This window comes from Microtus pennsylvanicus, chromosome X (assembly GCF_037038515.1).
Source record: "Microtus pennsylvanicus isolate mMicPen1 chromosome X, mMicPen1.hap1, whole genome shotgun sequence".
Classification (NCBI taxonomy): Eukaryota; Metazoa; Chordata; class Mammalia; order Rodentia; family Cricetidae; genus Microtus; species Microtus pennsylvanicus.
The window spans coordinates 26,600,838-26,623,506 of NC_134601.1; the positions used below are offsets into that span (position 1 = coordinate 26,600,838).

General features: G+C 41.3%; 1 protein-coding gene across 3 annotated transcripts in view; it reads right to left on the reverse strand.

The window, feature by feature from the left end:
* Nox1 (NADPH oxidase 1) overlaps positions 1-8,530 on the reverse strand; it is a 28,250-nt gene extending 19,720 nt beyond the window's left edge. For all 3 annotated transcript variants that reach the window (XM_075957648.1, XM_075957649.1, XM_075957647.1), the window contains exons 1-2: positions 8,486-8,530; positions 5,088-5,183 (exon numbers count right to left, since the gene is read on the reverse strand). In XM_075957648.1, coding sequence (XP_075813763.1) covers positions 5,088-5,183; positions 8,486-8,530 — 141 coding nt within the window. The remainder of the gene's footprint in view (positions 1-5,087; positions 5,184-8,485) is intronic.
* Positions 8,531-22,669: the final 14,139 nt, after the last annotated feature.

A 22,669-nucleotide genomic window follows, 5' to 3' on the forward strand; every position in this document is an offset into this window, starting at 1 on the left:
GCCCCTGTTGAGTCACACGCTGGCTGGTTTGGGTAGAGACAGCCTGTTCCATTGCAGACGAAATTGTCTCTGCTCATCAAAAAGATCTTACATTTCCACATTGGCTCCCACTGTGTACCTATTTGAGTCACATAGGATTCTGGAAGCTATGATTATAATTGGCAAGTAAATTGAAAATACTGGACTATAATGTCACATCTCCACATTCTGTGGTAGTTACTCATCCAAGACAAATTCTTTTTAGAAAGAAGCAAACAAAAACAACTTTTATTTCACCCTATTGCAGAACATGGAGCTATCCCAATGTATATTCATCTCCCTATATCAACCAGTGGTATTGAAATCTTGTGGTCAGTAAGGCCTCATTTACTGTGGCTTTAAGCTCCTCCCTCTGCTCCTTATTTGCAATGATTCATAGTATTCTCCCAAGATGATCATGAATTTTCAAATTATCCTATGTAATGACTCAATCAATCAATTATGATCTATCAATATAAAGGTCTGATATTCTCTTCAAACATGAAAAGCAGTGGTATAGGCATTGTAGATATTTTAAAATAGCCAGCTTTTAAAACTTAAACTTGATAATTTTAAAGTTTTCTTTTGTGCACATATATTGTATGTTGATCATATTGCCACCCACACCCCCTTACCCTGCTTTTTCTCACACCCCAGACTTCTGTATTTGTGTTGCCTTCATTGGTTGTTAAAGAAACTGCTTCAGCCTTTTGATAGGGCAGGAACTTAGATAGGCGGGGAAAACAAAACAGAATTCTGGGAGGAAAAAAGCAGAAACAAGCAGACACCATGGTTCTCCTGCCCAAGAAGGACGCTGGTTAGACTCATGCCAGTAAGCCACAGTCAAGTGGCGATACATATTAATGGGAATGGGTTAAACTAATATGTGAGAGTTAGCCAATAAGAGGCTAGAGATAATGGGCCAGGCAGTAATTTAATTAATACAATTTCTGTGTGGTTATTTCGGGGGGTTAAGCTAGCCAGGCAAGGGGACAGGACGCAGCCCACTCCTCGCCCCTTACAACACCTGCCTTTTAACAATCTTTGCCCCCAACCGGTTTACTTCTACTCTCCTGTCATATACACATGGACGCTTTTATTTCTCCATATGAAACTTGAGACCTGCCATTTAAAGAAAACAACATATTTGCTTTTCCGGGGCTGATTTGATTCACTTAATATATTTATCTTCAGTAGCATCCATTTTTCTGCAAATAATCTAATTCTGTTTCATCTTAATGATTGGAAGAACGCCTTTTGTTGTGTGTACATTCACTTTGTTTGCCTCTCCCTCTGCTAACAGACCACAAACTGTTTATGTCTATTAAATGGAGCCTCTCCATTTCAAGCATCTGCCTATTTGGAAAATGTAAACACGGTGAATTTCAAAATACCAGCTTGAGATCCTTGAATACAGCGCTGGGATGAACTGGCTCTACTACAATCACATAAAAAGATATCAAAAACATATTGAGTGTAGGAAGTGATTTCCATACACTTTCTGTACTGTGGTCCCCTTTTTGACTGATTTAAAAAAATGTGGGAGTCCCACTGTATTTGTAGACATATATGCTTAAAAAGAACAACTTTCACTATATTAAAATTTAAAAAGTAAATGAACAATATTACCTACCTTGGAAAAGAAACAAAATTTCTGCCTGATGCAGTGTGACTGTTTAACACATGCAGTGATCTATTAGCAGTGCTCGTCTCTGGGGAGTGGGAGCAAAGGGCTTGTTACTGACACACTTTGATCTCACTGACAGCAGCATCATTTATAATTCATTTCCATTGTTTTTCTTAGATTGAAAATAAATTTTTTTCCCCTGGGGCTGGAGAGATGGTTCAATGGTTAAGAGCACTGGCTGCTCTTCCAGAGGTCCTGAGTTCAGTTCCCAGCAACCACATGGGACTCACAACCATCTGTAATGAGATCTAGTGCCCTCTTCTGGCATGCAGGCATATATGCAGAACATTCATATATAAAATATAAATAAATTGAATTAAAAAAAAGAAAATAGATTTTTTTCTCATATATACTATATCCCTGTTACAGTTTCCCCTATTCCTCCCAGCTCTTGCCTGCAAATCCACTCCTTTCTGCCTCTCATTAGAAACTAAGCAGGCTTCTAAGTGAAAATATAATATAATAGCAATATAAACCAAACACTATACAATGGAATAGCACAAAACAAACAGAAGAAAGAGAACCCAAGAAAAGGCACAAGAAACAGAGACTGAGAACACTTGATCCTAAATGGGGTGTCTCCATCAAATCCCTCCCCTCAGGGCTCAGGGAACCCTGCAAAAGAGGAAGCAGAAAGAATGTGAGAGCCAGAGGGGGTGGAGGACCAAGGAAACAAGGCCTTCTAAACACGGTAGGACCAATGCACACACAAACTCACTGAGACTGAGGCATCATGCAAAGGCCTACATGGGTCCCTATCAGATGGGGTCATGGAGCTGGGAGGAGAAGTGGACACAAGCCCTTATCCCTAACCCAGCGACTTTCTGAGATTGATAACCACTTGCAAAAGAAAATTGTTTCCCTCACTAGGGAAAGAAAGTGCTGTTATTGTGTAGGCTGCATGCCCAGCAGCCGATGGTCAACAGACGACAAACACAAGGGCATCTTTAGAGGCTCCTTGGTTCATAATGTCTTGCCGGGACCTTTTAGAAAAAATTTTATCTTATTTAAAATTTTTACATACATCCATACATTCATACATACCCTCCAGATACTTTGTGTATATATCACGGTTTCCATTTGAGTCTTTTTATGGAATTCCTGAGTGGTTCTCCATGCCCATAATTCATTTTTAAATAAGGCTTTAAAAATTGAAACATCCCCAGGATATCAGTGTGATTCATTTCTCGGCAATGAACTCTTTGGTCATGAAGTAAGCAAGTTCTTAATAACTAGTCATATTTATTGCATCGTTCTATTAATATAAAGCTATTTTTGGACAAATTAACACTTCCTTTGGAGTTTTAGCTTCTAAAAGGAAATGGAGAACGCACTTTTAAAATAGAAAACAGCAGAGTGGAATAAGCAATGAACAGAACATTCAAATTCATTGTGATCTCAACATGTGCCCTTTGATTATGACGAGAAAGGTTTTTTTGCCAAGGAGAACTGCCTTTAAATACGAACATAGAGTGAGTCTTTGTGGAAAGCTACTGAAATAAGCTCGGCCAAGATGAAAGTGTTGTAACCAATCCCCTGTCTGTTACTCCACAGTACAGAGAAGTGGAAAGCGAATTTGCTGTCCTAACCAGGTAGGGCCTAGGCACACCACCCCAGGTAGCAACTGTCACCTCCAAGCCAGTGCACTCAGCTAAGTCTCACCCCCTTTTCTGTACTTGACCGACCCTTTCCAGCCTTCTCATCTCTGTTCATCCCTGAGATGTTCCAGCGTGTCAGTAGGCCCTGAGTTCTGCAGCAATGTAAGCCTCCCTTTTATCCTCTGAACACGCTAGGTATTTATTCCTCATTTTCACAAGGAGGCACTAAACCATAGCAATGGTTTTGAAGTTTTCCTTTAATTTTTAATTACATTTATTTCTGTGTGTGCGTGTGTGTGCGCGCGTGTGTGTGCGTGTGTGTGCGCGTGCGTGCGTGTGTGCGTGCGTGTGTGTGCGCGCGCGTGTGTGTGCATGTGTGTGTGCGTGCGTGTGTGTGCGTGTGTGTGTGCGCGTGTGTGCGTGCGTGTGTGCGTGTGTGTGTGCGTTCCTGTGCGTGTGTGTGTGTGCGTGTGTGCGTGCCTGTGCGTGTGTGTGTGCCTGTGCGTGTGTGTGCATGTGCGTGTGTGCGTGCGTGTGTGTGTGCGTGCCTGTGCGTGTGTGTGCGTGTGTGTGCGCGTGTGTGTGGATGCGTGCGTGTGCGTGCGTGTGTGTGCGTGTGTGCGTGTGTATGTGCGTGTGTGTGCGCGTGTGTGCATGTGCGCGTGCGTGTGTGCACGTGTGTGCGTGCATGTGTGTGCGTGCGTGTGTGCGTGTGCATGTGTGTGTGCGTGTGTGTGCGTGTGTGTGCGCGTGTGTGCGTGTGTGTGTGCGTGTGTGTGCATGCGTGTGTGTGTGTGTGCTGTGAAAATCAGAGGACAGCTAGCAGGAGGTGGTTCTTTCCTGCTACTATGTGAGAGTCCCAGGTAGCAAACTCAGGTAATCTGACTTAGTGGCAATTGCCTTTACCTGTCAACTCATCTTGCAAGCCACAACCAAGATTTCCTTTTTAATTTCTCTGTTTTCTTTTTTGTTTTTATTTATTCCTTAATATGTTCAGAACACTCAGAACATTTTCCAGTGCTGGGAATTGAATGCAGGCTTGAGCATACCAGACAAGTGTTCTACAATTTATGTTTAGATTCAGCAAGCTCTTAAAATCATACACAGGTGAAGACTGCTCTGGCCACAGTGGAAGCAGAGGCAGGAATTCTGTCTAGTTAGCCTCCTGGCTCCCTGTAGGCTCACATGAACTTTGGAAAACCAGTTGTGAGTCACTGGCTAATAGTTTTCCTCAGCTCATATTTTCTTTATTGGCCCTGAAAGAGTATACCCACTATCAGACATAGCAAATAAAAGTACTGCATGTTGACTTAAATTAGAACTTCCTATGAAGACAGCCATGGTGCTACACACCCTGAATCTCAGGTTTCTGGAGGCCGAGAGGCAGATGAAACCTTGTCTCAAAAAAGTGAAAGTGAATATTTTTGTATACTTATGTGTATAATTGGAGCATCATTTATTTGAAATTCAACTTTGAATGAGCATCTGTATTTTTCCCCTGGTAAACAAGCCCCCAGAAAATAATCAAAGAGCTGGGTCAGAAAGGACCACAAATGGAAGATTTTAAGAAACAACATCAACAAGAAAAGAAAACATTAGCCAGGCCTGGTGGCACATGCCTATAATCATATACATACATACATACATACATACATACATACATACATACATAACAAGCTGTTTGGGAAGTTAAGGTACGAGGATTGCGAGAGCTAGGCCATCATGGGTCACATAGCAAAAATACATCTAAAAAAGGGAAACAAAAATCAAAGTCCACTACTCACCCCAAGAATTTGTCTTGTGTAATAGTACTTGTCAGACTGCTCATAATTCAGGAAGGAATACACAAACAGAAACATGTTCAGCCCCAACCAAGACACCTAGAAGAAAAAACAAGCAAGGAATATGGAGGAGCTGGGAAAAGTGTAGGGAAGGGGTAGGAAATAATATGGACATATCGAGTGTCTTGTACTCACCTATTTTCATTTTAAATTAATACAACTAGTAGTATCTAGCTTGTTTTCAGAGTGGCCAATCTGAGGCATGCATCTGATGCTAATGAGAAGGATCAGCCACCTGAGGCCCATGGCCCACACCTGGCTCATCACCAGATTGGCATGTCCTCAAAACTCAGAGTGTTTGCTTTTTGGTTTTCACTTTAAATGCTTGAAAACATCAAAAGAATAACATATTGTGACATAAAAATTACATATACGAAACTCAAATGTCATTGGCTATAAATAAAGTGGGATTGGGATGTCTACTCTTTTCCATATCGTCTATGGATGTTTTCGTTGTGCTATGGTGAACTTGAGTAGCTGGAATGGAGACCAAATAGCTTGCAAAAGCCTAAAACATGTATCTAGCTCTCTTCAGAAACAGTGGCCAGTTCCTGGACTGGCATGAGCTTTCAAACTATCACCCCTAAAGAATGACGCTGAATGAACATGGAAATTTTTGAAGAAACAAAGAAATTTAGCATCTTTTAAACAATGCTCACTAGAGAAAGTCTAAACCATTCCCAGCTGGGTCTGCCTCTTTAATTATACCCTGACATATTTTCCTGCTTTTAGGTTGAGAGACTTTTTGGCAACCTAACCTATTGTTTTGTAATTGTGTGAACTGTAACGACTGTGTGCGCCTGTCCAAACCTCCGCACATTGGCTAAGAGAATAATTTGGAAGCCAGTATGCGTTGCTATGGAGATGAACTCTATCCTAGTCTGCAACTGAACAGATCTCTTTAGCACTGGGATGCGTTTTGATACACCCCAACCCCAAATCACTAAGAAGCATTTCAGCCCAGTAGTAAAGGGTCTTAGTCTGGGGCATGGCCCGTTCATATTCCCTAGCTATAGAGCACTCACAGACCGGGAGCAGCACAGTAAAGTGGTTCTCAGTGTAAACTGGAGTCAAACATCTGAGACTCCATTCTAGTGCCACCATTAGTAGCTCTGTAATATCAGACATGTGATCTGAATTCTAGGAACAGTTCTTTCACCTATGAAGTGAAATACATATCCCACAGCAGTGTTGTGGGACTTGCAATAACTAATGCATGCGACTTGAGTAATAATACAATGTTTTACATATAGTACAAGCTTAATACATACTAACTACAGGCTGATTTCCCACACTAGCTTGCTCACTCCTAATTTCTTCCTTCTTTCCTTCCTCCTTTCTTTCCTTCTTCTGCCTTTTTTCTCCTGTTCTTTTTTTGTGTGTGATATGGGGTCTCATCGTAGCTGGTTTGACCCAAGTTAGTCTTGAACTAGGCTTAGACAGTCCTTCCACTTCAGCCTCCCAAGTAGCAGGGACAGCAGGCACCACATCCAATCAGTTCCCTCCTGCCTCCTTTGCCTGGGATCCTTTTTCAAAAATGAAGGTCTTTTAGAGATTATTTGTGCCAGTGGGGAAAGAAAATTGAAAGCCATAGATACTTTAAGAATAATTAAAGAATAAGAGACCATGAACCTGAGGAGTGGAAGGTGTTTGGGAGGATGAGGAGGGAGGAGAAGAGAATGGTATAAATATAGTATTCTTATATGAAATTCTATAACAAACAAATTGGAGGGAAATGAATTTGGTGAACAGGAAAAAAACCTTATTTTGGGGATCAGAACTATTTCAGAATGTGAGGTGAACACAGGAACACAGCTCTGCAGCAGCCCCTTGACACCTGTAGACAAGGTAGGTGTGATTACAGCAACATCTGGGAGTCAGGAATTACATGTCCCACTGTGGATGGAAAAGAAGGTGAAGTGCAAGACCTGGGAAGAAAGAGGAGTAAAACTCTTTCAGAGCAATTTCTTCATTTTACATAGGAGTGCATGGCAGAGATAGCAAGAAGCCGAGGCCACCAGCAGGGCTGCCGAGCAACAGCTGGAAACCAGAAGTCAGAGAGTTAAATGTGACTCATCCCTGGAAATGATCAATTTCTCCACCCCCCCCCCAAAAAAAAGAAGAGAAGGGGGGACTGCAGAGGCTTTTAGAGAAACAAACAGCCTTTATCCGAAGCTAATCAATTCAATTAATTAATCACATGTTCCTCCACCAGCTGATCGATCACCACCCACACCATGCAGGACCTGAGGTCTGGAAAGAATAAATAATTTAGTCAAGGTCATCCAGTAGCAGAACTGAAACTACTTGCCACATTTCCCTTGTCCTAAGCTAGGGATCTCTCGGTTATAGTGCAGGGGGAACTAAACACAGGACACCGAGGATTAAAAAAAACAAGTGCTTGGGTTTTCATTAACTATTAAACAAAAATCAAGAGACCCCGGAGAGTGAGGAAGGGCGCTGGAGCCTCATGACTTACAAATGTAGGAAAAACGATAAAGAATGTGGGGTGTGTGTGTGTGTGTGTGTGTGTGTGTGTGTGTAGAAAGGGATCTTATATAGGTGGAATGGTGAGCAAAATCTAGCTTGAATACCGGTGAACTGGGTTTAAATAAGGTTACCAATTCACTGTGTATCATCTATCATCTAGATTGATTTCCTTCATAAACCTCCAGGAATTGTTTTATATCTGCTCTGTGTAATGCAGTAGCTAGCCATCAGCATGTAGTTATGAAACACTTGAACTGTGACTAATTCTGATTGAGATGTGCTGTGCGTGTAAAGTAGACATGCTCTTCCAAGGACCTAGAAACAAACAACAGAAATTATATTGATATTGTCTATATTGATTACATGCTGAACGAATGCCCATCAATTACACTTCTCAAATATCATGTTTCTCTTTATCCTTTGCAGCACAAGTATGAGATAATTTAGACATTTCTCAAATGACTCATAGTATATTTCTATTGAGCATTGCTGGGTCAAGATGATCTCGAAGATCACTTTCATCTCAACTAGTCAATTGTTTTATAATGGCAGCAATATAGGGAGGGCAGAAAAAAATCAAGACTCCATGTCAACAGTTGGAAATAAGACAGAAGAGAAAAGAGAAAAAATGGAAACAAATCTCAACTGCAGGTCCTCATGGTCTGGAAACAAGAGCAGCTGCACTTCATTTGGCTTTGCTCTCTCATCTGGCCTAGAGTTGGCTGTTTCTAAGTGATAACTGGCTTTGACAAGATGCTTTCTCTTTTGAATAACTTTACAAATAATAACAAACATGGTGTCTTCTTACTCTGCTAAAATTCCCAATTAATAGGAAATGAAATAGCACTTACCAGAAACAAAACTGAGAGCCAGTGGCTAGCCAGCCAGTTTCCCATTGTTGAGTCCAAGTTTGGAACCTCCGTAGGAGCAATGTGGCTTCTGGAGCGGGCCCTCTTGGTAAAGACTTCTTTAACAAGGTTTATGAGTCTGTAAGATGCCAAAATACACACCTACTCACAAAGCTTCCAAAACTGTGGTCTGCCTTCTCTTCTAGATGGAGCTGTGTTATCAGCTCAGGTAGAAAAGCCCCGCCTGTGGCAACCACAGGGATTTTCCCTGGTGAAGCTTTTGCTCTTTCAGGAAATAGCCACCTCTCTGGTAATCTTTACAAGGTGACTTCATAAAGCATCGTTTTCCTTGACAAGGCATTTGTTTAAATTCTTCACAAGAAGCACAATCAGGCTGAAACTACACAGAGATCCACTATAAGAGAGGAAGAAGGGAAGCAAGTGTTTTAAGGAAGTTTCTACCCTGTGTGGTTTGAGACGGCTCTCACGTAGCCACGCTAGTCTCAATCATACTGTGGAGCTGAGGATGACTTTAGGCTCTGATCTTCTTGCCTCCTGGGATTATAGGAGTGCGCCCCCACACTTACTCTATGCAATATTGGGGGTCAAAACCAGAACTTCTTCCACACTAGGCAAATACTCTGTCAAACTGAGATACATTCCCAGAATTTTGGAGCTGATCCCTCAGAAGCTATATCACAGCAACAGCCATCTAGACCATACTTCAGCTAACTCCGAAATTTGAGTAAACCAATATCCCTGCAGGATGATTCCAGACTGATGGATATCATAAGGGTGCCAAGGAGAACTTGACTGGCCCGAAGGACAAATAGAATATGACAAGTACCTTATTCAAACAGACATGGAGCTTTCAGAAATGGGGAGGTGATTGTCCTCTAGTATGGTGGGGAAGCTGGAGTTCATTGTTAAGCTCTGAGCACTAAAACTGTTCCTTTCTACACTGAGAGATACATATAAGAGTACACAGTGTGTGTGTGTGTGTGTGTGTGTGTGTGTGTGTGTGCATGTGCTTGTGTGTGTGAAGTACAGAACAATTGTAAAGAATTAATACCTAGGGTGTTCCTCTTTAATCACGTCTCTTTTATCTGCTTCACCAATGAAACCCGAGATTTGAAGCACAAATTCCCCCTTTAGATTTTTCATAACTATATTTCATGGCTCACAAACTCTTCAGTTATTTCCATTCTGATTTTTTCTTATTTTGAAGTTTTGTGAAAGAAATATAGTTGTATGTATGCATTGCACACTTCTGTGTTTTGCTTTCTTCAACACCCTTTCTTCAGAGAGTCACACATGCTGGTATATGTAGTCACAATTCACTTACTTCGTATTAATCCTTCTGTTTGTGGAGTAATGATGGGATAGTATTAATGGATCGTCACATACATGCCACATTTTGTCTAAGGTTCCTACCCGGGAGTGGAATTCCTGGATCCTGAGATTTGCAAATGTTTTTCACAGCCAAGATGTTCTAAAACCCTCATGTAACTGTCTGCTCCAATGAACTCCACAGAAGAGTTCCACTTCCTCCACGTGAATGTTTAGGATTATTAAATTAAGCATCTTTTAATTCAACTGCTAGTCCTTACATTTTCTCTTTTGATAATTGCCTAGTCTAGTTGCTCTGGTTTTTAAATCTATATGTCTATTGGCTTCATTTCCCCTGCTTATAGATTTTGAGAGTTCTTTTATTGATTGTAGTTGTTGTAGCTTTACATTTTCTTTGTCTTTTAAAAACGTGAGTGACATGCAGTTGTGCAGGTGCATCATGCCCATGGATGCAGCAGAAGCCATAGGCCAATGTCAAGTGTTTTATTGTCACACTTCAGTTGATTTTTTGGAGACAGGTCTCCCATTAACCTAAAGCTTGTTTTTAGCTGGACTGAATGGCCCAGCAAGTCCCCGAGGTCAAAGCTATCTCAGCACACCCGCCTCTGAGATTACAGACAACCCCAGGGCACAGGCTTTACCACAGGTGATGGCGTTCAGGTCAGGTTCCTTATGCCTGTTCAACAAACACTTTACCCACTTGGCCATCTTCCCAACCCTATCTTTATGGCCTTGATAGTGTTTTCTGATAAGTGGAAAGTCTCAAATTTTATATGCTCCGATTCCCAGTCTTTTTCTTAATGATTTCTATATTTTGTGACTGTTTTAGTAATCCATTACTACACAGATGTCAGAATAGTCTCATATATCTTCTTCTTAAACTTCATGGTTTTGCCTTTCACAATTATGCTCTGGATCCATCTGTTTTCTTTTTTAATTACATACCCGCCGTGTTTATCTAGAGGTCAGAGGAGAGTTTGAATGTGTGAGTTCTCTCATTCCACCACGTGTGATTTAGGGATTGAACTCTGGACATCAGAGATGCCTCGGCAGCTGGGCACTCATGAAAAGTTTTTTAAATATAATGTTTTTATCAATTCTTTTTTCACTTTTATTGATTCTTTGTGAATTTCACATCATGCATCAGAACTTCAAACATGCATTTCAAGGTATTTTTAGCATATTCACCCCCTATTCTCTTCCAACTCATCCCAGATACACCCCGCACCACCCAAATTCTGTCTGAACTTCATGTCCTCTTTCATAGCCTCTCTTATAGCCCACTGAGTCAAATTTGAGCTCCCCTTAGACTCATGGTTACCCCATTTTCTCTGACTTCTTGCTCTTACAAGATCCCCACCTATTACACAATGTTTCCTTAGCCTGGAGGGAAAGGGTTGTAGTGCAGTGTCTCATTTGTGGCTGAGAACTTCACGAGGCCACTTAATCTTTGCACTTTGATCAGTTCCGAATTTCTGTGTTGGAAGAACGATTAATAAAAACTCAGTGACAGATATTGGGGTTCAACCTGAAGACCAGAAAATCAAAGCAGCCAGCCACTGGCTCTTACCTCAACCTCAGTCCAAAAATGGTGATCCTGCCTCCAGGAAACCTCAGAATGAGACTGTGTCTGAGAGCTGTCTCCTCCTGTTTTATATTCCTCTCTATTGTTGGGATTAAAGATGTGTACCACTACTGCCTGGTTTCTATGGCAAGTTAGTGTGGCTACTGGGATTAAAGGTGTGTGTCATTGTGGCTGCTGGGATTAAAGGTCTGTTTCATTGCTGCCTGATCTGTAAGGCTGGCCAGTGTTGCTGTTTTACTTTTCTGATCCTCAGGCAAGCTCTATTTATTAAAATACAAATGAAATGTCACTCCATGTGTTAACTGTCATCCACTACACAAAGAAGTCTCTTTCAGGAGGTCTGAGAGCTGCACTATTCTATGGATGCGAATTTAGAAAGCAGTTTAACACCGTGTCCCTTTAGGAAAGTAATAGTATTAGTTTCACCTCTTGAGCCTATGAGCTCCACAGCCATGGGATCTTGGTGTAGATTTACAGTACTAGGATGTATTTCCTCCTGACAGGAAGAGGCAGGGGAAACACGTCTTAAATCTAATCCAAAAGTAGTTACATGAAGTTACGGAGGGTAACCAAGATCAATGGCCATAGTACGTGTGGCTTTGGAGGTCTTTGGTACATCTGTGAACAACCTGGAGCAAAGTATCCTGCATCTGGGATTGCATTTTTTGACGTGGTAACCTGTAGCTTCTAGGATTAGTATAATTCTTAAGTGGTTTTTAAAATTAGAGTGTATTAATTGCTGGAGTTGACTTTTTATGTATGGTGTAAGGCAGAATTTTAATGTACTAGTTTTCTACATGGAAAACTAAAAATTCCAAGATCATTTTTCAAATGTCTTCTTTCTTTCCTGCTATGAAGTGTGAATTGTGTCGTGTTTATTGATAGACATCAAATGTCTATTGCATGTGGCTTTGTTCTTGATCTCTCGGTTTCCTTCTCCCTTGCAGTCGCCTTAATTGCTATGGTTTTTGAAGTCTTAGTTGACAGGACAAGCTTTCACATCTTGCTAGTCAAGAGCATAGCTATCCTTAGCCTTTGAAACTTTTATACAAACTTTATTGCTAAGTGCTTTATATTTTCATGAGATCATAAATGATACATGTTTAAATTATGACCAATACATAAAAATAAAACTAGTGTTTACATATTGAATGCTATATTTAACATTAACAAATTCACTTATGAAGTATTTTATTTTCATTTTATTTGTATGAGTGTTTGCTTGCATGTGTGTCTGTGCCTGGCACCCACAGAGGTAAGAAAAGGATTTCAGATTTCCTGGGATTGGAGTTGTAGATGGTTGTGAGCCACCGTGTGGGTGCTAAAAGCTGAACTCTGGTCCTACATAACAGCAACAAGTACTCTTAGCCACTGAGCCATCCCGCCAACTCTCGCAAATTCTGTATTTAGGCTTGCTATTGTAGGTTTTCTAAAAAGCCCAACTACATTTCCACTCTAATTACATTTTCCTTCCTCTCTGTTTCTTGTATCTCTTCTTTTTCTTGACTTACTTCATTCACAGAACGAAATAAAATGCTGAACAAAGGGAGTGTTCTCATCTGTTTAGCTAATTTAAAAGTCACAAAGAGGACTCATTCTGCTGACTTTTAAGGATTATCTTTGATGTGAGTTTAATCCCAGGACTTGGGAGACAGAGACAGGCAGATCACTGAATTCACGGCCACCCGGGACTACAGAGTGACTTCTAGAAGAGCCAAGAGGGTTTCACAGAGAAACCCTGTCTAGAAGAAAAAAGGACACTATTAATTTAAAAGAAGAAAAGAAACCATAGTATGTTTTAACGGCTTCGTTAAAGTATGATTTTGTATACATAAAAGCTTTACTCTTTATAAGAGTATAGCTCAACACACAGCACACTTTACATTTATTTTTAAAAGCTGAAAATCTCAACACCACAAACCCCATTAAAGCAACATTTTATTAGCTGGGTGACACACCTGCACATTAGAGTTATGCAATACAGAGTGAAATTGGAACAGCAGGTGTTAAGAGTATTTATGGATGTAATTCTTACACTAAGGCATCTCGAAATCACTTAACTATACACAGAAGCGTCCAAGAACGCACATAATTCATATTTTGCTAACCCAAAGTTAAAGCTACCACAGATCTAACATCCCTATAGCTGGATCCTGGATACACTCATGGCCACTTCAGGCTCCCTCAGTGTGAAAGAAAGCATGCACAGAGGGAAGCTGGAGTGGGCATTGTTCTAATGGCTCACCACAAAATGACTTACTTCTGAAAGCGGTGCAGAACGTTGGAGAAACCAAAGACCACATCTGAAAAGAGGAAGCCCAAGTGAGGGGCAGGGTGCCCAGAATTTGAGACATTCTATGTTAGGAAGAGTTAAGGACTTTGGAAAATGTCTTTAAAAAGAGATTTGTTATGGAAAGATGTGTATGTATAATTCACTCCTGCGGTTAGATGTCTGTGTATGTGTGTGTGTGTGTGTGTGTGTGTGTGTGTGTATACACAAGAAGATGACCTAGAAATGAAGGAATGAATGCTCCAAAATAGCACATTTTGTTTCAATGTAAAGCACATTTTCTAACTCTGGTATTCAAAGAAGGAAAGAGGTAATGACTTTATTCTTACTTGAGATGCCCAATAAACGATGGATAATTCCTTGCCACTCATCTTGTACAAAAATACCAACATTGGATATCAACAGTCCTACGAACTAAATATGTTTTGAATATCCTCCAATATTGAGTGGGTAATTTATCATTGTCGCTAAGTTATCAATATATATTTATCCCTTAAAGAATTATGAATGCTGTGCTAAATGGACCTTTCCGTCTAAAGGTGCGGCTTCCCAACTTCCACTGATGTTGTAGGAAGTCAGTTGATAAGCTGGTTAGCAATGACACTGGACTAAGATAGCTGTGTGCTCTGAATGGAAAATTATTACTACCCTACAGCAGGAAAGTCATTTAACAAGAAGTTTATAGCAGCTAATTTAACTACCATAGTCATGCCTCTAATCTGAAACCTCTCTTCCTTAGACAATGAAAGACACAGTATTTTTTTTTTACTGTACGGCCCCTCGTGTCTCTAAATTCTATAGAAATTGCTTCCCTTCCGTCAGCTCCAAACATTATAACAGTCTCCCTCTACCCTATATTCTCTCATCTACCATCTTAATGTTTGCATTTCCCAGGTTTATAGATTGTTGACATTTGGGTACATTTGAACTAGGCTGTTTCCTGGAGACTTCAAGAGAATACTTCAGTGGTATCAGTGGCTAGTGAATTCTTATCCATTATAAACACACAGCCCTTCCCTAACTTGATTATTCCTATTCTTGATCACCTGTCTTATTCATCACTTATCCTACACTTAGTTTTACACTTGTAATTCTTGCACATCTCCAGGAATGACTATGTAACAGACAGTGTTGACATGGACATAGGACACTCCAAGCAACAGATAGTTGACATGGACATAGGACACTCCAAGCAATCCTTTCAGGACCTTTAAAAGAACATGATGGCACTCTTTGTTCCCCGAGACCCAACTCCTCAGTCTCTTCCCTAGCACTGCAACAGAACACCAGCTACAGCCTTCCTTCACCCCTGCCCACATCTCCTGTGGGTCCCATGGACCATCCCATCCTAACCTTCCTTCCCCCAATCATCGCTATATCCCAGCCTGAACACCAGCCGGCAGCCCCTGCTAAACCACAGGCAGGCCACATCTGCCAGAAAATCAGGTAGGCGGCCCTCAGACCTTCTCCTTTCTTTCTGTTCTCCTAGAACCAATCCCCCAGGCCCATCCCTAGCACTGCAACAGAACACCAGCTACAGCCTTCCCTCACCTTGCCCACATCACCTGTGGATCCCACTGAGCATCTTCACCTAACCTCCCTCACACAACTCGTTCCTTTGTCCCAGACTGTAACGCACCACACCCGTCTGCTCTCTTTGTATTACCATACAGTTCGTGAACCGGGCAAGGGGCTGGAGATTGAAACACACAAAGACTCACAGACAGAGACATGGGTCATCCTTGATGCCAGAATGCCCCCTTTAGTATGTCCAGGGCAGCTTATATAGGGATCCTTAACTGATAGCCACACCCCAGCCAAACCCACCAGAAACCACTCCCCTGCCATCAGGAACTCCTGAGGGTCTCATGCTCAGAGCAGCTGCAAGTATTACAAGTTGTTTACCAGAAATTCGGGATCTGGGGGGTTCACAGCTCCCAACACCAGATCCCAACTCTAGCAAGCACTCCCTGCAGATCAAGGGCAGTTCTTCCCAGAGCAAAAGTAGGCTGAAGGCAGCAGACCCACGCAGCTCCTACTGCTCCTGAGAGTCAATCCTCCAGTTTCATCCCCAGATTTTTTGTTTTTGTTGTTGTTGTTTGTTTTTTCGAGACAGGGTTTTTCTGTAGCTTTGGAGCCTGTCCTAGAACTAGCTCTTGTAGACTAGGCTGGCCTCGAACTCACAGAGATCCGCCTGCCTCTGCCTCCTGAGTGCTGAGATTAAAGGTCTGTGCCACCACCGCCAGGCTTCATCCCCAGATTTATAGATAGAAACCTGTTGTGGTCTCCCTTTTCTCTCTGATCCCATCCCCAATGGACCTTAAAGACTTTCTCCTTCAACCTTCCTTCCCCCAGCTCATCTCAGTTACCCAGCCTCCAAAACCAGCAGGCACTCCCTGTGAACACACCAGCTGAGCAGGCCAGGAGAACATGCAACACATCCCTTTGGATGTCAGTGTGGCAATTTCTCAGAAAATTAGGAAACAACCTTCCTCAAGACCCAGTAATACCACTTTTGGTATATATCCAAAGGATGCTCAATTGTGCCACAAGGACATGTGCTCTATTATTTTCACAGCAACTTTATTTGTCATAGTCAAAACCTGGAAACAGCTTAACCAAAAGAATGGATAAGGAAAATGTGGTACATTTACACAATTGAGTACTACACAGCAGACAAAAGTAATGACATCTTGAATTTTGCAGGAAAATGGAGCTAGAAAACATTATTCTGAGTGAGGTAACCCAGACCCAGAAAGACAAGTATCACATGTACTCACTCATAGGTGGGTTTTAAACATAAAGCAAAAAAAAAAAAAACCAGCCTACAAACCACAATCCCAGAGAACTTAGACAGCAATGCAGACACTAAGAGAGATTTACATTGATCTAATCTGCATGGGAAGTAGAAAGTAGAAAAAGACAAGATCTCCAGAGTAAATTGGGAGCATGGGGACCTTGGGGGAGGTCTGAAGGGGGAAGGGGAGAGGCAGGGAGGGGAGCAGAGAAAAATATAGAGCTCAATAAAAACCAATTTTTAAAAAAAAGAAGCATTTAAATAATCTCGATGATGAAACTAGTGATACCTTGTATTTATTTTGCTGTTTGTTTTTAATTTGAATTTATAGAAGATGCTCCTTTTGGATTTTTGCTTATAGGCCTTTTACAGACACAATCTGGCCTTATTCACAGTGTGAACAAAATGACACAGCCCAGAATAAGAGTCAGTGACAGATGTGGAATTATTTGAAATCAATTTTCCTCACCATGTATAAACAGAATGAAACCTCATCAAACTAGCACTCTATTAAGGTTCATGTGATGTGATAAATCACTTTGACTCCAAGAAGCCTTTAAAAAAAAAGTCTAAAAAAAAAAAAAAGTCTAGCTTTAGCCCGGTGGTGGTGGCATATGCCTTTAGTCCCAGCACTCAGGAAGTAGAGGCAGGTGAATCTTTGTAAGCTTGAGGACTGCCTGGTCTACTGAGCCAGTTCCAGGACAACCAGGGCTACACAAAGAAGCCTCATCTCAATAAACCAAAAAAGTCTAACTTCTGTAGGTCTTATTTTTCTTCTTCTATAACATAGTATATCCTATCCTTATGAATAAAGAATTTATTTGAGTTGTTACAGTGTTCTTCTAGCGTACCCAAGGCCCTGGGCTCCATACTCAAGGTTCTTCTTGTTTACCATATAAACCAAACATGGTAGTGTACATCTTCAGTCCCAGCACTCAGAAGATGTAGGCAAGAGGGTCACAAGTTCAGTGTCAAACTTCTCAGCAACATAGTAGTGAGTTCACTGCCATCTTAGGATACATGAAACTCCACCTCATGTGTCAGAAAGGATACAAGATTTTCTTACCTCAGAAATAAAAATAATGTTACTATACTTTAATTTTTAAAAAAGAAATCATGTTTAAGTCTTATACTGTTTCTTTAAGACTAGCAGGGATATAGCTCAGTGGGTTAGAGTTAGGCACAAAACCCTAGGTTCAAGACACAGAACCCCCACAAGCAGCAAAACAACACCAAGCATTTAGTCAGTTCCTTGTCCTATAGGAAGCTGTAGTAATAGGAGCAGCGGGGCTGCGTCCCCAGCACCCCGGCCGCCCGCACGGCTAGCTTTACCCGAAATAATTACACGGACACTGTATTCTTTTAAACACTGCTTGGTCCATTTCTATCTAGCCTCTTCTCGGCTAACTCTCGCACCTGGACTAGCCCATTTCTAATCATCTATGTAGCACCGGTCTTACCGGGAAGATTCTAGCCTACGTCCATCCTGGGTCGGAGCTTCCCAGGAGCGGGGAGCATGGTCTCTCTCTGAGGCGTCTGACCCCGAGAGGAGAGCTGTCGAGTCTGAGCTCACTTCCTCTTCCTCCCAGCATTCTGTTCTGTTTACTCCACCTACCTATGTTCTAACCAATAAAATGGGCCAATGCAGTTCCTTTATTAGCCAATGACCTTCCTCCAACAGGAAGCCATTTCTGATCACCTCAATGGTCATGGATTTTTATGGCATGAGATTCCCTTCTCTTTTTACATCTTCTGGTCCTATGAAAACTTCCACTTGGGCTGGAGAGATGGCTCAGTGGTTACGAACATTGCCTGCTCTTCCAAAGGTGTATTTATTTACTTACTTATTTATTTACTTACTTATTAAAGATTTCTGCCTCCTCCCCGCCACCACCTCCCATTTCCCTTCCTCTCTCCCAATCAACTCCCCCTCCCTCTCCAGTCCAAAGAGCAGTCAGGGTTCCCTGCCCTGTGGGAAGTCCAAGGACCACCCACCTCCTTCCAGGTCTAGTAAGATGAGCAAGTAAGGGGTACACTCACCCATTGCTGGTGGGAATGCAAACTTGTACAACCACTTTGGAAAGCAGTGTGGCGGTTTCTCAGGAAATTTGGGATCAACCTACCCCTGGACCCAGCAATACCACTCTTGGGAATATACCCAAGAGATGCCCTATCATACAACAAAAGTATATGCTCAACTATGTTCATAGCAGCATTGTTTGTAATAGCCAGAACCTGGAAACAACCTAGATGCCCTTCAATGGAAGAATGGATGAAGAAAGTATGGAATATATACATATTAGAGTATACTCAGCAGTAAAAAATAATGACTTCTTGAATTTTGCATACAAATGGATGGAAATAGAAAACACTATCCTGAGTGAGGTAAGCCAGACCCAAAAAGAGGAACATGGGATGTACTCACTCATAATTGGTTTCTAGCCACAAATAAAGGACATTGAGCCTATAATTCGTGATCTTCCAAAGGTCTTGAGTTCAATTCCCAGCAACCACATGATGGCTCACAACCATCTGTAATGAGGTCTGGTGCCCTCTTCTGGCCTTCAGGCATACACACAGACAGAATATTGTATACATAATAAATAAATAAATAAATAAATAAATAAATAAATAAATAATTTTTTTAAAAAAAGAAAGAAAAGTTCCACTGTTATTTTCTCTTCTCAAAATAATCCCTGTCTCATCCAGATCACCTCTTCTCTCTGAACATAAAGCTCTCTGTGATTGTTCATGTTCAATAAACATTTTTAAGTAGTGGCATCAGAGGCAGGACTATGCCTCCCTCTCCTCCAGAAGATGCTCCCATCTGAAGCATTGAAGCCTGTTAGTTTGTAGCCTTCCAAGACAAAAAGGCATGAGGGTTGCAGGTGTACTTAAGATGGACTAACCATCTGACTTCAAAGCAAGGTGATGCCTGTGGATTAGATGGATGATCTGAGCAATCACAAGAAGCCTTAAATAAAGAAAGATGTAAGCAGAACAAATCAGAATTCCGGGACATGAGAACACATCCTGTTTTTGCTAACTTTGAATACTGAGGAGGGAAGCCAGAAGCCAAAGACTGCAGGCCACCCCTTGAAGTTGAAAAGGAGAGTGAATTCTTCCCAGAAGATATGTCCAATATTTGGCATTGCCACATACAAAGTTCACAATCAAGGATCATACAATCAAGTTGCCAAAGAAATAGCAAAAAAAAGGGTCATTATGTTATAAGTATGTTTATGATTTTGTGTTGGGCCATCACATGCATAGCTGTCCTGGGGTGTGCGTGGTCCATGAGCTGGACACACGTGAGAGCCTCCAGGAAAGAACGCAGCCTACTAATGGTTTGATTTTAGCCCTATGAGACACTGCAGGTTTCTGATGTCCAGAACCGTGAGATGATAGGTGTATGTGGCATCGGTGACTGCTGCGACTTATCACAGTGATGATAGGAAAGGAAGCTGGAGGGAAAGAAAGGACTTTTCTGTACCCAGGTTTATGGACCTGAATTTTCCTGCTTTGTCTGGGACAGAAGATAAAACTACAAGCTTTCCGAAGTCAAGGCTGACCAACCACACCCTCTGCCATGAACATACGTGACGTTAATGAGTCAGAAGCCTTTTGTCATATGTAAAGCATATGGAAATGAGTAGCCTCTTAGATAAGGAAGTGCAATGCTTTTGAAAATCTATTTCCCTTTCTAACATTAGAGACTGTTCACACAGAGGGAGGAGCGCTCCCCAGACAAAAAGCAAATATTTATCCTCCCTTACCGAGAATATAAGACTGTCTGAATTTTGAAAGCAGGAGTATGATTCAAAGCTTTTTATGTTCTGTTGATTTTTTTCAAAACTGTTCTTACTGTTATTTTTAAAAAGGAGAAGGAGGGTTGGCATTGGGGTAGAGGGGAGGTACTTTGAAATCCACAGAAGATTGGTAGTTTGGGAGAGGAGAAAGACAATTACTGCATGGATTAGATGACCCAGGTGTATTGCATGCTGTCTCCAGAGTGCTCATATGCAGGACCTGTATCCTTAAGTCCCGTTGCTTCTGTGCTTTACCAACTGACTTCTTGGAGTGAGTAATGCCTATACATAAATAAGATACTTATGAAAACAGACACATAATCATTAGAAAATGCATGCAAGAGTCACCATTTTAACCATTTAAAATGTACAGTCCAAGGGCAAGAGAGATGGCTCAGCAGTTAAGAGTACTTGCTGCTCTTCTAGAGGACTCATATTTGCTTCCCAGCAACCACATGACAGATGACAATGGCTTGTAACTCCAGTTTCAGGGCATAAGACCATTTCTTCTGACCTCTGAGGGCACCACACACACACACACACACACACACACACACACACACACACACGGTACACATGCAAGTACTTACACATATACATAAGAATAAGAATAAATAAGTGTTTTTTCAGTGCACGGCTCAGTGGTATATAGCTCATTCCCAGCACTGTGCTGCTCCCACACAGTTTTCCTCACCATTCGGGAAAACCCCACACTCCTTAAGCAGTTACTTCCATCCGCCTCCGTCAGACCTTAGCAACAATTGTTAGCTTTCTGGCCTCTGCTTTTGGCTTCTGTGGATTTGCCTGTTCTGGACATTTTATAGAAGTGGAATCATTATATACAACCACTTATGTCTGGTTTCTGTCCCTTAGCAGAAGGCTTTCAAGATTTATCAATGCCCATGCGTGTGTCTGGGTTTCTTATAGACATTTTATAGAAGTGTAATCATCATATATAACCACTTGTGTCTGATTTCTTTCCTTTAGCAGAAGGCTTTCAAGATTTATCAACGACTGTGCATGTGTCTGGGCTTCTTGCCTTTTCTTTTCTGAAAGAAACTCCATTAGACAGATATACCAAATTTTGCTTATTTGTCCGTTGGTGATATGCTTGGGCTGCTTCCATCTTCTGACTGTTATGGATAGTGTTGCTATGAACATTTATATGCTCATTTTTGCTTGACTATCCATAGTCCATTCTTTTGCACATATACCTCGAAGTGAAGCTGATAGATTGTACAGTAATTCTACACTTAATTGAGTAAGAGTGAAGGAGTTTTTTAAGTGGTGACTGTACCATTTTAATTGCAATAATAGTTTGTTCTGTCAACAACCACCTACCTCATGTAGCTGTCTCCTTACAAAACCCTCAAACACCCTTTGTTGGAAGCAATAGTCCTCCACAAGTTTCATGTACTCCTAAAACTCTTGATGAACAAGCCACGAACACAAGGTCATGACCTACTCAGGGTATTTGCTACATTCAGTTGGTGCACACAGTCTTGAGAGAAGATAAAGTGTCTTCCCATCAGTCAAGAGTGGGACTGCTTCTGTTTGTTATCAATAAGTCTCTCAAGCCCAATGTTTTTTTGCCACAAAGTAAAGCCATTCTGTGCTCAGGATCCACCTGGTCCTCCTCTGCCCTGCTTACTTAATCTCCGTCAAACTTGAAAGGCAGGACTAACCAACAAACACTACCTGAATGCTCATGCTCCTTTCTGTGCTTTGACCTGGGGTTTGACCTCATGTCTTTCTCAGCATCCCTAATGTAATCATTTTACTCACTAGCTTGTAAAATCCTCGGTGCTTCAGTTCTTGAGACCTAGAAGCCCGGATCATGGATGCGTCCCACATCTGTTCTAGAAGGGCTGGTGAACTAAGCAAGCTTAAACCCCAGGGTCAGGACACAGCAATTTGTGTTTTAAAATAATATTCCATGAAGGGTTGTTTAACACCTAAGGTCTATTTTTTCTGTAGATTTATTCCTAAGAGCTCATTCTTATTATTGATGGAAACTTTGATGGTCATTTTCATTACATTTTTATGTTTGTTATGTGTATAGAATTTTACTGGTGTATTTGTTCTTTATTCTGGAATCTAGATCAATCTCCTTCATTCTAATAACATATATGGCCATTCTTTTCTAATCTACAATTAATTAGACTCATGGCAATTTTATTTTTAAATATATATTAATACAAGCTTCAAAATAAAGTCTATGAGCAAAATATAAGGAAAGAAGTCCTAGATGATGAAAAGATTAAAATTCTACCAAACAGGCTGGAGTGATGGCTCAGCAGTTAAGAGCATTTGTTGCTCTTGCAGAAGACCTGGGTTCAATTTCTTGTACCCACAG